The sequence below is a fragment of the Mustela lutreola genome, chromosome 11, assembly GCF_030435805.1.
Source record: "Mustela lutreola isolate mMusLut2 chromosome 11, mMusLut2.pri, whole genome shotgun sequence".
NCBI classification, from domain to species: Eukaryota; Metazoa; Chordata; class Mammalia; order Carnivora; family Mustelidae; genus Mustela; species Mustela lutreola.
The window spans coordinates 84,307,744-84,322,375 of NC_081300.1; the positions used below are offsets into that span (position 1 = coordinate 84,307,744).

The window sequence follows — 14,632 nt, forward strand, 5'->3', positions numbered from 1 at the left end:
CCAGGCCTGTCTGTTCCATGCCCCTGGATGTGTACCATGGTGAGTCTCGGCCTGGGAGGAGGACATCTCTGTCCCCAACAGAGAGACCACCCTGGCGATGCTGGGAGAGAGAGGACCCCTTAGAAGAGAGCTGGGATTTGAGCTTATGTCCATCTGTCCCAAAACCTGCACTTTTAAGTGCTGTGCTACCTCCTCTCCATCCCTCCCATCCGGCCAGACATCAGGCTGCAAGGTCTCACACAACAGGTGCTCAAACAAGGTGGGGGTGGGGGGTGGGGGGGAGATACATGGTCCCTCATGAATGCCCTGGAGAAACATGGGTGTGTTACACACTCTGACCTGATGGAACGGCTGAACTCTGTGGGTTAGGAAACAAATTCTGAATGTTTCCTCCCTGGCCTGGGCGATTCTAGAGCGTCTTTCCCCGCGGACCCCCGGTCAGCACAGCCGTCATCCGGCCCCGGCGTCAGCCACCTGCTGACCTCATCACGGCGGTTCCCCCGCCAACCCGCCTCAGCAATTTCCCCAGCGCCCTGCCTTCAAATCTTGCTGTGGTGGCACGATGTGTCCAAGACGAGGGGGGACGCCAGGTGTGTAAAACTCAGGCAAAATCACAGGCAACTTGAGGAGGGATAAATGGCCGAGTTCACACCATCTATCAGCTCATCTCTGCATCTGTTCAAATATTGCTGAAACGGCAGAGTCGCCCCGGCTGGACTATTTATCTCCGGCACGGGCACCACGGAGTGGGGAGCCCGGGGGGAATGCAGGCAGCTGGAACAGAGCCCTCCCCACTGTAGGTTCCCCTCCCCGCTTTCCTTTCCTTTTTTCCTTTTGCTTCAATTAATCTTCCTTTTCAAGAAATTTTGCTCTCTTCAATAAAGGTAATTTGTTAAAAGGATAACTAAACACGAACAGATCTGTATTCCTTTTCTTTACTATCCGTGAGTAGATTCCACAAACCGGGAGGGATTACAGAGTGTGGGAAGAAAACCAGCTGTGGGGTCAACCACATTTGGGTTTCAGTCTGAGCTCCTGGATATATCATTACCCTGCCTGGAAAGTGGGAAAAAGAAAGTGGGGGAGGGGATGGGTTGAATTGTGTTCCACTCCTCTCCCCCCACCCCCCAAAAAAGACAGGCTGAGGTCCTACACTCAGAACTTAAGGATGTGACCTTATTTGGAAACAGGGTCATTGCAAATGTGATTCATTAAGGTACGAGCGCATATCAAAGTGATGGCACAGCAGTCGATAGGACTGGTGTCCTTATAAAAAGATGGCCATCTGAGGACACAGAGCCACAAGGCGAAGGCATATGAAAAGAGGCAGAGGCAGGAGTTTTGCAGATGCAAGCCAAGGACTGTCAACGGTTGCTGGTGATGCCAGAAGCCAGGAGAAAGGCATGGAACGGGTTCTCTCTTGGTGTCTTAAAGAGTGCACGCCCCTGCTGACAACTTGATTTTGAACTTCTGGCCTCCTGAACCGCAAGAGAATACATTTCTGTTGCTTTAAACCACCTAATTCCTGCTGTTCTGTTATAGCCGTGCTAGAACAGGAATACAAAGGGGTGTTGTTAAAGTAAGTAGTATTAACCTATACACTGAGCCTTGGCACCAGGCTTGGCACAGAGCAGAGGCTCAGGAGTTATTTTCTCTGCCATCCTGAATTCTCCATCCTTCAATATGACCACTCCAGTGCTGTCTGTGTTTCCTAGTGCAGAGAATAAAATTTTCTGCTTGTACCCAGGCTTCTGTGTACCCAGGCACAAGAGATGCATCTTTCACTTTGGTCAAAAGGCTACAGATACCACAGACTCAGCTCAATAGTCTCTTCCTCCAGGAAGGCAGTCATGATACACTCCAATGGCTGAACGGGATCCCTCCCTTAGGATGCCAGATCCCCTGGCCCCCACCCTTCCCTAATGCTGTTCTAAACAATTCTCCAGACACTGTCCATTCCTTTTTCAAACCAGAAATTATTTAGGCTCATCACAGAAGAATTCTGACCACAAAAAAAGGTGTTAGCATGGGGGAAAGCAAGACACAATATCTAAATACAAGATGTGCTTTGTCAATACACACGGGAAGGAAAGAGACCGGCAAGACACCGAGGATAGACGGTGGTTGCAGGCAGATGATCTGTATTTTCTTTTTCTTTACTTTTTTTTTTTTTTTGATCTGTATTTTCTTCTCTCTTCCTACACATTTTAAGTTTTCTACAATGAGCACGTGTGATTTTGATAATCAGGACCAAGTTATTTTTTGAACATACAAATTTTTCGTTTTACTTGCCTGTCTGCCTCCCCAGGGACTGTGACTGTTCCTCAGAGGGAAAACTGCTCTTGAATCATTCCTGTGTCTCCACCAAACATTACTGGGCAGAGGACATAGGGGGCATGTGATAACTATGAGATGGATGGATGGATGGAGTGAGGTGGGGATTGTACAATTCAGTGGTTAATAAGAGCTTTAGGCTCAGACTCAGGTTGGAGTCACTTCTTGACAGCTGTGTGACATTGTTTAAGTCACTTAACCTCTCTGAGTTTCAGTTTCTTTGTCCATGAAAGGGGCTCCAGTTGCTGCCTCATGGGAAGCTGAGGGTATGGATACACCGTCCCTGACACAGACTAGACCCTCAACAGCCCGCAAAGATTGTATCTTCAACTGGAGGAGATGGGGAATGGGTGCCCCGCTGCTCTTTCCAAAATTGCAGATTGATTCTCCCTACCGTCTTTCTTCATGCCTGGGCTTCAAAATCAAACTGGATTTGTTTTCTGCACAGGCTCTGCCTGTGACTAGCTGTGTCACCTTAGGCAAGTCCCATCATCTTTATGCTTCTCTGTTTTCTCCTGTGGAATTATAATATTGATAATAAAAGCTGCTATGCCTTAAGTGCTTGCTATGTGCCAGTCTCTGGGCTGAGCCCTTCCTGTATACCAAGAAGTGAGGGGCTACAATGGTCAAGGTTCAGAGGTAAGACTCAAAATAGCAGCGTTCACATCACTAGTTTATTCCCTCCTCCTGCTGGACAACCTTGGGCAACTGCCTTAACCTTTCTGTACCTCTGATTCCTCCCTCTAAGATGGGGTTAACAACAGCGTGCACCTTGCTGGGTTGCTATGAAGATTGTGGGATGGAACAGGTACAAGGTGCTTGGAAGCACGCCTGGCACTTAGCCCACAATCGATTCGTCTTAGGTAATCTGCAGGATAGCCTGCTGCTGTTATATACTTCTTAGCCACAAGAGGAAACGGAGGCTCAGAGAGGTGGAGAGACCTGCCCAAAGCTGCACAGTCAGCAAGCTACAGAACTGGCAGGTGGACCCTGACTTGGCAGCTCAGAGCACAGGCTCTTCCAGGGCTGGGGGAGGTTAAAGGAGCACACAAGGTGGGCGTGGTACATCCAAAGTGACAGCCCCACCCCGGAAGTAAGACATGCCCCAACCCAGTCCTGGAGTGGCTCCTCCTTCCCCTCCGAGCCCCGGATGGGCTCTGAATCCTTGACAGCCCAAGTCCCGCATCACTGCATCAAGTAGAGCCCTTGCCAGCTTCAGAGAAAAACCAAATGTGTTCCACGTCAGGTCAGAGAAGCGTCTTGTTTTTATTAGTGTTAATCTAATATGTTGTCTTTCCTCGCTGAACTCTGAATAAGTTAATCAAGGACAGGCTGGATTTGTGTTTTCTTAATAACGCTGCCTGATTCCGAAGACTGCCTGCTGTGAGCTCTAGGCTCCGGCTCCTTGTTTAGTTTCTCTTCTTCTCTCTTTACATTTTATAAAATATCTATGATGTCCAGGGGCAGAAGGGTTAGCATGGTATAGAAAAAGGCTTGAGAGCTCTGGAATGAAATAAACCTTGTTTCAAATCTCAGTTCCTCACGTCTACCCATGTGACCTGGGTTTCTGAGTTTTAGATTTTCCCATGTGTGAAACAGAATAACAGTTGGTTTCTAACTTTCTGAGTTGTTGTGATAATTAAGTAAGGCAATGAAGCCCTTACAACATGGTCTAGACCACAATGATCACTCAAGAGGTGGTAGTTACTATTTCTACTATAGACAGTAACAACACCGATTAAGTGACCTATTATTATGAACTAGGAGAGGTGATAAGCATCTTACATATAACATTCCATTCAAATATTATGTGAAAAACAGGACACCTGGGTGGCTCCTTCATTTAAGTGTTTGCCTTTGGCTTGGGGTTGTGATCTTGGGGTCCTGAGATCAAGCCCTGTGTTGGGCTTCCTGCTCAGCAGGGAGTCTGCTTCTCCCTCTCACTCTGCCCCTCCCCCAACTCTTACACGCTCTCTTTCTCTCTCTCTCTCTCTAATACATAAAATTTTTAAAAATCTTTAACATACGGAAAACAAACCGGACAGTGGTTGGCATGATGTAGGTGTTCAAGAACTGATAATAACTGCTAGTAGTAGTGGCAGTGAGTTCATTCTCACAACTGGGAGGTGTTGTGAGTGTTGTTTGTATCAATTGCACCACAAGGAATTCATATTCTGTCTGGAACCTTGACAAGCACAGGTGATTATCATTCGCCTAAGGGCCCTGACAAAGACCAGAGAGGAAGGAGGAGCATTTGATCAAGTCTGGCAGGGGATCACAGACAATTTCCTGGAGGTGAGCGAAGATAAGAGCTGGAGGAAGAGTAGAGTTGACCCTCAGAGGCACTCCAGACAGAAGGGTAATTATTCATTCACGGGTCCATCTGATCTTTCATTCATTCAACAAGTCGGTACTGAGCACCATGCCTGTGCTGGGTGCTGTCCCAGGTGCTGAATGAACAGAAACACCCACCCGGGGTAGGGAGGGATGGTGGGAATAGGACTGGCAACATCTCTGCCCTCACGGAGCTGACAGTCTAGTAGGGGAGGCAGACTACAGACAAGTAAGCAAAGACATCAAGAGGATGCTTTTGGGTGATGGTAAGTTGGTAGTGCTGTCACAAAAATAACCGGGGAGTATGGATGTGACCAGGTACAAAGTGGGGCTATTTTCCTTAGGAAGGCTTCTACCAGAAGGTGAGGTTTGACTGGGGACCTAAAGGAAGGGAGGAATAGAGCCATGGAAAGATACAGAGGAAAAGCATCCCACAGAGAAGGAAATGGCCATGTAAAGACCCTGCGTTAGGCGTTAGGAATGGGCTTAGTGCATTTAGAGAAAGGGAAGAAGGACGGTGGGGTGCGGCGGTAAGAGGGACAGTAGGAGTGCTACGAGATGAGATCTGAGAGATGGCCACAGTAGGAGACTCTGGACTTTATCCTAAGTGGAATAACAGTATAGCCTAAGATGTGGGCTTGTGAAAAACTTTGGGTCTTGCAAACTACCAGAAGGAGTTGGGAGTACTTGGGGAGAAATACAGCCAAGTGGGTGGAGAAGGAAAGAGTAGCCACTTCCTGATTTCTCCATCAGTGCAGCACCTCATACCTCTCCCGTGCCTACAGGATGGGGTCTCTTCCCCCAGGCAGATCCACGAGAGTTTCCTGGCCACCTTTAAGAACCACTATGTGCCAAGTGCTTTTACAACCACTGTCTCAGTGAGCTCTCAGGAAAAGCCCAGGCGGGTGGGGTTCCTGTCCCTACTTTACAAATGACGAAACTGAAGCATGAGAAGGCAAAGCCATGTGCCTAGCCACATGGCCGGCTGGGACAGAAGTGGAATACAAATCCAAGTCCCCCAATCTGTTCTGCCACCTCCCACCTTCTCCTTCACCTCCCTGTGAACGCAGTGTTCTTGAAGAGGCAGCTTCTAGGAAATCCCTGGGGCGGGATGGTGGGGTCTCCTGGCTGGCTCCTGAGCCAGGTATGGGGTGGGACAGAAGCAGGGGAACGTGTTTGCGGGGGATGGGGGCGGGGCAGTCCCACCACTAATCCTGCTTCCCTCCGTAGAGAGAGAAGGGGTTTTCTAGGCGCTGAATCACAGCGGAAGTGTGACATGTGGCAGGAAACACAAAGGCTGGGGAGGATTTCCTTCTGTCCTGATTGGTGCTGGATCTTCCCAAACCATCTGGTCCGGACTCCCAAAACGTGCATTTGTGTTCATCTCCGGACTGGCGGGGTTGCGAGCTCCTCCCCCACACGCCAGCCAGCTGCTGGGGAGACATTGGTCCACTTCGGGAGACTGTCAGGGGACCAAGCATTCAGACCAGTTGGGTTTGATTTTAACTCTACTGCTCTCCAGCCTTGGGCAAGGGTCCCCCTTCACCAAGCCTCAGTTTCCCAAAGTGTAACCTGGTTGTAGGATCATGGTTCTTGCTCAAGTCCATGGGGTGGGGTAGAAATCAGATAAGGTACTGCACTCACAAAGAAGAGCCCTTTTTGACTGAAAGGCTAGGAAAATGCAAGGACACGTGCCCAGGGCAATGATGTCCTCCGGGAGCCATCACCAAGAGATCCAGTGAGGCATGCGGTAGAGCAGTAGCTCTACCGCTTAACAGCTACACAGGCCTGGGCTTGTGGTGCCTGTTTCCCCATCCCTAAAATGGGAATAACAGCACCATCCATGTGGAATCGTAGGAACACTTTAATACACGTAGAGGGCTTAGAAAAGTCCCAGGAACACAGTAGGCGCTCAATAGATGCTGCTTCATTCTCATGTGTTATTTAACAAGACGGAAGAGTTAGCTTTGAACTCTAATGGTTGCAGGATCCTAATCCATGCTTGGCTGTTAACAAGCTGTGTGACCTTGGGCAAGTTACTTAATCTCTGAGCTTCTAAAATGCGGGTTACAGCACCGCCCCAGCATGGATAGCAGTGACTGTATCGCAGCTGGCTCCTATTATATGCTGAGACCTGGTGGCTCTTGGTATATTCTTCCAATCCCCTCCCTTCTGCTTGGCCACCATCTCTGTCTACCCCTTACCTCGTTCCTCCTCCTTCTCCCGGATGATCCTCCCCTTGAGGGCTCGGCTCCAGGCTCCACCGTAGTCACCCAGCTTGGTCCTCTCACTCCCGTCCTTGCCCTTGAACCAGGGTCCGTAACGGCGGGCGATGCTGGAGGCTTCGCCTGTGTCCCGGAAACCTCTGCCCAGATGCAGGTCACCCAAGAAGGGCAGCTCGGCGCCCTCAGCCGGGACCCCCGCGGCAGGGCTGGCCTGGTTCTGGGAGACGGCCGGCTGGCCCACAAAGCCAGAGTGCAGGAAGACCAGGCTCCCGGCCGTCAGGTAGAGCACCAAGAAGGTAAAGAAACGCACGGGCTTCCTGCGGAAATACCGCTGGAATTTGAACCAGAGCTTGGCCATAGCAGGCTCATTCCGGACTGGCTCGCTGGGAGTTCAGCTGGTAGGTCAGGGGTTCAGGAAGGGGAAGGAGGGGGCTGCGTTTCCCAAGCTTCCCTTAGGGATGGAATCCCTGGGGGTCTGCAGTCTTCTTTCCTCCGTGAAAGTGATGGCCAAAACCAGAGCAGAAGGCCAAGACTGGCACTTGGCCGAGACCAAGAGAACAGGACTCTCCTGTGGTCAAGGCGAGCTTCTCTGGGCCACAAAAGAGGCACAACATCCAGGAGCTGGTCCCATTTTCCTACATCTTGTTCTTTGTCACGGAGAGTTCCCGAAGAACTTTGACCACAGCAATTGCAGGAGAAATCTGCCAGCTCACTTCTCGCCTCTTCCCGGCTCCTCAGGCCTGTCAGGGCTGGATGATTTCACTCAGGGCAGTTTTCTGGTCCCTTCTGCAGCTGGGAGCCAAGCTCAGCGTGTCCACCTCATGGAAACAGAAGCGGGCGGGCTTCCATCAGCTTAAGCATTAAGGCTTGAAGCTGTGACCTGCAAAGCAGCACGAACACAGATTTAAGAAGCTCGCTCACAGAGACCCTCAAAGGTTCCCTGAAACCTTCTCAAGGGGGATGTAGAGGCCCAGAGAAGTGAGGAAACCATGTCCTGAAGCATGCAGCATGACCAGGTCTTCTAGAATCCCTCCCTTTTTCTTCAAACCAAACTGGGAATCTGGGGGCTTGACTCCTACAGGGCCCATATTTTGGGACAAGCTTTATCTTGGACAAGCCCAAGTTCTTACACCTCCCTATTTCCTATATGTTTGTCAGATAGATACGGATCCATGAATTGTTTTAGGTCCAAAAAACACCTCCTGGGGTCCTTGCTGAACTGCCTCCTGGACCTGGCTGATTCTGAACCAGATCAAATTCATTCCCCACTCCCACCCCACCAAGGAAATACTTAGTGATCCCCTACTATAAAACAGGTGTTGTGCTAAGTTCTGGAGATAACTCTGTGAACCAGAGAGACCAAGCCCCTTCCTTGATAGGGCTCACATTCTAGAGTAGGAGAGATCAGTGTCCTAGCCTCTCTCCTCTATCCAAGGAAGAAAAGGCAATCAGGATTATTTAGCAACAGAGTCATTCGCTCTGCATTTATTTAGCACCTATAGTATGCCCAGCTTTGTGCCAAGCCCTCTATGTGTATTACTCATTCATTCTTCCCAGTGGTCCTAGGGGAGGTAACCATTTCCTCACTTTACAGATTAGGAAACTGAGGCCACGTAGCCAATGAGTGGTGGAGCTGGGACTTCAACCCAGGACAGTCCAAAGGCAAAACCACAGCTCGTAACCACTGCTTTTATGACTTGGTTTTTTTCCCACCCAGACTGGGTACCGGGGGGGATTGGGAGAGAGACCCTGAGGCAGTAGCCCATCTCCACTGCCTCCCGGTGACCAGTGACTCATTAATTTGACAGGGGGTCCTCAGAGCGTGGTCCAAGAGCCCCTGATTCATAATCACCTGAGAGCCTGGTCAAGTATTAAGATTCTGGACCTCTCCAACCAGAATTTGATAGAAGGGGAAACCTACAGGTATAACAAGGTGCCCTCAGAAAATGGTGATGGGCACAGAGGGCTGAGGGCACTGCTTTATGAGTAAACGTTAAGGATCATTAGTCAAGAGGAAAACAGAATATAAATTAGGAAACAGAATATGCCTTTTGGCCAATGCGATTTCATATTCTCACCAGCAGGGGGCCTTGGGACCATCTTGGCCAATGTCCAGGATTAACTGGCCGCCAATGGAAGATCAGAGGGGTAACCGCTCCTCTCCAGTTCAGAGCAACATGGGAGTTTAACTGTGGTTCGAAGTAGATTCCATCAGTCCTCCCTATGCCATCCTATTCATTCCGGGACGAAGTACTAAGCACGTACTGGGCATCAGTGATTGTTCAAAGCACTTGGAATAGATCAAGAAACAAAACAGCCCCAAATCCATGCTTTTGTGGAATCAAACTACCTGTTTATCCATTGATCCATCTATCTGCCCATCATCCTTTAATCCATCCATCATTCCATCCATCCATCCATCCATCCATCGCCCACAACTCAGTCCATCCACCCACCCCCCATTTGTGTCTCCATCCATCTGAACTACAGCACCCCATTCATTTACACAGCTCTCCCCCCATCCGGCCACCTGCCTGTTCCTCACTCATTCAAACACGTGTGTTGCTCGCCTACTGTGTGTGCTTGGGAATAAATCGTCCAGGGTCCCGCTTTCAGAGAATTCAGAGTCTACTGAGGGGGACAACAACCGAATCAACCATCACCCCAAACGGCTGTACTAGATAGTGATAAATCCTGCTGGAGAGGTACGTAGAAGACAAGCAACAGCAATAACATGAATAGCTAATGTCTCCTGGGCACTTGTTATGTGCAGACATTGCTCTGAACACGTATGGACTCTGACTCAATCCCCACACCAATCCTAGGAGAGAGAATAGTAGCCGTTTCACAGAGGAGATAAGTGAGGCTCAGAGAGATTAAGGAATCTATCCAGGGCCACACAGACACAGCAAGCCTTGAAGGCAAGTGCAAGAGTCTGGTTGGGGTTCTAATGGCTTGCGTGGGGAGTCAGTGAAATTTCGTGGTCACACCAACAATCTAGAAAGACCGATTTCTTAATCAACCTGAAAGCCTCCAGCCCCCAGGCAGTGGGGGATGACCCATGGTATTCCGCACAGATCACACACGGGCCAGATGTTTCTGCAGCTGGGCCAGGATGAGACCCAGCCAGCAGCCAGCATGGGGATGGGCAGGTGGAACACCAGCCCTTCCCGAAGCAGACAGGCAAGAGCCTGGGCTCTGGAGGTGAACTGACCTGGGTTCAGAACCTGCCTCTTCCACCCACCTGTGGCATGACATGGGTCAAGACACCTGTTCTCACCGGCTGAAAAGCCCGGCCTGTGAAGTGGGCATAAGAATCTTGACACCTCCCCAAAGATACACAGCTGGCAGGACTGCATTTAAAGACGTTGCCAAGGGCCTGGCATGGGCGCTCCAGGGAAGCACGTCCCCGCCCCGCTCCTCGCTCCTCGTAAGGGCACGTGGGAGCTGCCTTCAAAGGCGTTTGCCTCGGCAGCACATTTGCTGCTGTGGAGACGACAGAGATTCTGGCTGTTGTGTTCCCTGTGGCTTTTTGTCTCTCTGAAGATATTTCTGGGTCTAGTCCTTTTTTGTTGTTCCCTTCTCGTTCTTTTCTATTTCAACACATCTTTTCTCTAAGTGGGTGCCAAATGGGTTTTAAGAGGATAATGAGCTCATTAGAAGCTGGCAGGGAACAAAAAGAGATGGAGGCACTGGTGATGTGGGGAGTGAAGGTGGCCCAGCCGGGAAGGGACTGTGAGGAGGGGGACTCCTTCCAGGGGGCTGGGGCTGTGTGGGGCTGACTTGAGCCACCCACACACCTGCCAGGGCTGAGAGGGAGGGCACCCCGGAAGCTGGGCTCTCCACAGAGGTGGTAGCATCCTGTCTGTTCTCTCTCCAAGTGAGCCCCAACATCTGGAGCACAGGCAGTCCCCAAGACGTACAGGACATGAGTGAAAAGAGTCAGGGGAATGACCTCCCCTGGGGGCTTAAACCTAAACCCTGTCACCAGACACTGGAGAGCCTCAGAGAACAATGTTCAGGACTCTGTGGAGACAGTGTCTTCCGTTTCTCAGCTCTGGGTGGTCCTGGGGTTCAGAGCCCCCCACTGAGCCACAGTCTCACCTCCCCAAGGGAACCCGGAAGACTTCTCTGCCTCTCATGACCCTCTGTCACTCCCCCATCCCCAGGTTGCTCTGTCTTTCCCTCTCTCTGTCTCTCTCACCAGACAGAAATTCTGACCCCAAAGGGAATGGGGACATGAAACGAATGCCATTTGTGGAACACCTGCTACACGCTGGACACTGTCTTCAAAGGCTTTGCAACACATTTGAACGAACTCCTTCCTCCCAGCAATCCCGTAAGGCAGGGGACGGTCCTCCCCAGCACACAGACAACACATCTACAACCCCAGGCAGGGGGTACGTGGGGGCCTCACATCTCGGTCTTCATTGGCCCATTATGTGTTGGAAACCACAACCCTGTCAGCATTCTCTCCTGTTGCTTACAGGCGTGAGACCTGGGCACGTACCCTCACCTCTGTTGAGTTGCGATTTTCTTTTTCTGAAAGGGGTCAACCATAGAGTTTTCTTCTTGGGGTCCCGGAAAGGCCTAATGGGACAGCCCACCAAGGGCTGGAGCTAGTGCTCGCCATGAGCTCTTAGGCTCGATCCGTCTCTGTTCTGCATGAGCACACTCTGAGCCTCAGTTTCCCCATCTACTGAATGTGGTGGATGACCTCATGCCTACCCTGCCTTCCTTCCCCGGGGCCAGTGTGAGTTTCCACAAGGGGGAGGGCAAGTGGCTGCCTTTGCAAGAACGGCAGCACTTGGTTACTGCAGCTCGTGTTTCCAGCTGGAGTCTCAGAGTGTCTAAACACAGCCTATTTTTAGCACCGAATGAACCTCTGGTGCCAAGCTGCCAAGAAAATGACTGGCGGGGCAGAGCTGCCCTGCAGGGAAGGAAAATGGGAGGTTCAGCTGCCCACAGCTCCCTCCCCTGGGGGGTGTGTAGAGCTGCCTCTCCAGATTTGGGGGGCAGGCAGATCCCGCTGGAAACCCATGAGCCTAGGCAGGGGGCACTCCCTCTCTCTCTCTAGCCCTGTGAACTTGACTTGAGGGCACCCGCCCAGGGACCAGCTGACCCATCAGACGATCCAAGCTTGGGAGCCAAGAAAGAGCTCCCAGGTTGTGATTTCTTCACACTCTGAGTAGGAGATGCTGCCGGGGCTCTCCAAGAAGCTGGGAGACCAGAGACAGAATTTTAGTCTTAGCCTAATGATAACAGTATTAGCCAGAAATCACCAGTATTTGCTAGGGATTCACTTTGTGTCAGGCACTATGCCAAGCACCTTATTCCCACTGGGCCATTTAATCCCTTCGAGGACTCTTTTAGGTGGTTATTAATCTCTCTGTTCCTCAGTTTCTCCATCCCTAGAATGGGGGAAATAATAGTACTTTTCTGATAGGATCCGGGGGAGAACCAAATGAGTTCATGTACCCAAGTGTCACCTATGTGTTACCTCTTACTGTAATGATTTGTAGATCATGTATGTGGTTTTGCCTGCTCAGCACCCGTTTTTGTTTTGTTTTGTTTTGTTTTCCAGGAGGACCCCATTTTCCTGCACAGAGCTTCTGTGTCATTAATTCTAGCTTGTATGGCTGGGGTAGAATGAAACTCCCTCACCGGCTGCTGCAAACACTTGAACCTGTCATCTCCTGATACCCGTGCTCCAAGCCCCCCTCCCCCCCAGTTGGAGTATGGGCTTTCTTGTTGCTCCAAATCAGCATCAACACTCAACATTGTCAGCCTTTTGCAGTTTTGCCAATCTGATAGGTCTTTCATGGATACTGTATGTGTCCTTCCCGGGGAGTTAACTCCCAAAAGCCATTTGGAAGCAATGGCAGGAGCTTGTGAGTCAACACCCCCACCCCTGGCTCCATCTACCCTGGGATGGGGTAACTGTCAGGTGGTCAGTTTTTACAACCTCCCTCACTCTCCCTGGAGGAAACTGCCAGTTTTCCTCCCTTATAAATAAGTAACCCTACGATTAATCTCGTGTATGTAGATCTTTGTCCAGATTCCTGGAAGGCAACATAGGACCACTCAATAATGAGATGTCATTATAATTATACCCATTTTATAGATGAGGAAAGCCAAGGCTCACAGAGATGAAGTGATTTGCCCAAACACATAGCTTGCAAGACACAGAGCATGAATCCAAGTGCCCAACTGTCTAGATCTTAAATTTGTGCTATGCTACCACCAAGTAGATCACCAGAACAGCCAGCTTCCCCTTACCTATTCCCCCCTTGGGGAATCCCAGCCTCAATGCAAAGGTTCTTCCTGAGCTTGGAGACATGGAAAACCATCCCTCAAACACTTCTCTAGGGAGCCTAATTAAAAAGTTCTGGGGCTTCGGGACGCCTGGGTGGCTCAGTTGGTTAAGCAGCTGCCTTCGGCTCAGGTCATGATCCCAGCATCCTGGGATCGAGTCCCATATCGGGCTCCTTGCTCCGCAGGGAGCCTGCTTCTCCGTCTGACTCTGCCTTCCACTCTGTCTGCCTGTGCTCGCTCTCGCTCGCTCTCTCTGACAAATAAATAAAAACTTTAAAAAAAAAAAAAAGTTCTGGGGCTTCTGGGTGGCTTGGTGGGTTAAAGCCTCTGCCTTCGGCTCGGGTCACGATCCCAGGGTCCTGGGATTGAGTCCCGCATTGGGGTCTCTGCTTGGCGAGGAGCCTGCTTCCCCCTCTCTCTGCCTGCCTCTCTGCCCACTTGCGATCTCTGTCTGTCAAATAAATAACTAAAATCTAAAAAAAAAAAAAAAAGTTCTTCTTTCTCATCCTTCCTGCTCCTGGACCAGCCATTTAGCAAATGAAGGAAGTCATGAAATAGCCCCCAAAATGTTATTATAAATTATAGGCCAGTCTCATGGTTTTCACTCATGGTCTTTAGGAATCTAGAATTTTCTTTCTTTCTTTTTTTTTTAAAGATGTTATTTATTTATTAAAGAGAGAACATAAATGGGAGGAGGGTGGCAGGTAGAGGGGGAAACAGGCTCCCTGCTGAGTAAGGAGCCCAATGTGGGATTCTATACCAGGACCCTGGGATCATGACCTGAGCCGAAGGCAGATGCTTCATGACTGAGCCACCCTGGTGCTCCAAGAATCTAGAGTTTTCTTAACCCAATGAACCTGGGGAAGAACTTTATACCCCTCCATGGTGTGTGGACACCCTGGTAGGACATACCCTTCCCCTCATGGGTGTCCGCCATATAATGATGCCACTGGGTCCATGATGGACCTGCCGTGTTGGATCTCCCCAGTTCCTGGCTGCTCTGTGCAAAGGTACAATGGGCACTTCAATACATACAGACTTGCTTTGGGGACCTGAAATGTGGGATTATGGTGTCCCAGATTGCACACATTTATGTGTGTGCCCACAGGGGGAGAACCTTGCTGCAGGATCCTAAAATCAGCCTGTGCCTTCTGCATGCTCACGTGGCCTCCAGGAAGAGTCCTGGAGCCCCCGCACTTCCTTCCTTCTGTTCCTAGGACGGGACTCACCCGCCACCACCCAGCATCCACAGCTCGCCATCCGTGTCCATTATCATTCATCTTTCCCAAAACTCAGGAAAATAAATGAGAAGGCAAAGTGCCATTAGCTTAATGGCCTTTAACACCCAGCCATCTGCCATGATGTAATTAAATAAAAAAATCAAAAGGAGCATATGGTGCCCATTAAAAATAAATATTAAAATT

General features: G+C 50.2%; 1 protein-coding gene across 3 annotated transcripts in view; it reads right to left on the reverse strand.

The window, feature by feature from the left end:
* The window catches only part of WSCD2 (WSC domain containing 2), a 116,688-nt gene that overhangs the window by 44,346 nt on the left and 57,710 nt on the right, over window positions 1–14,632 (reverse strand). For all 3 annotated transcript variants that reach the window (XM_059139667.1, XM_059139665.1, XM_059139666.1), the window contains exon 2: window positions 6,873–7,773. In XM_059139667.1, coding sequence (XP_058995650.1) covers window positions 6,873–7,251 — 379 coding nt within the window. In that variant the 5' untranslated portion in view covers window positions 7,252–7,773. The remainder of the gene's footprint in view (window positions 1–6,872; window positions 7,774–14,632) is intronic.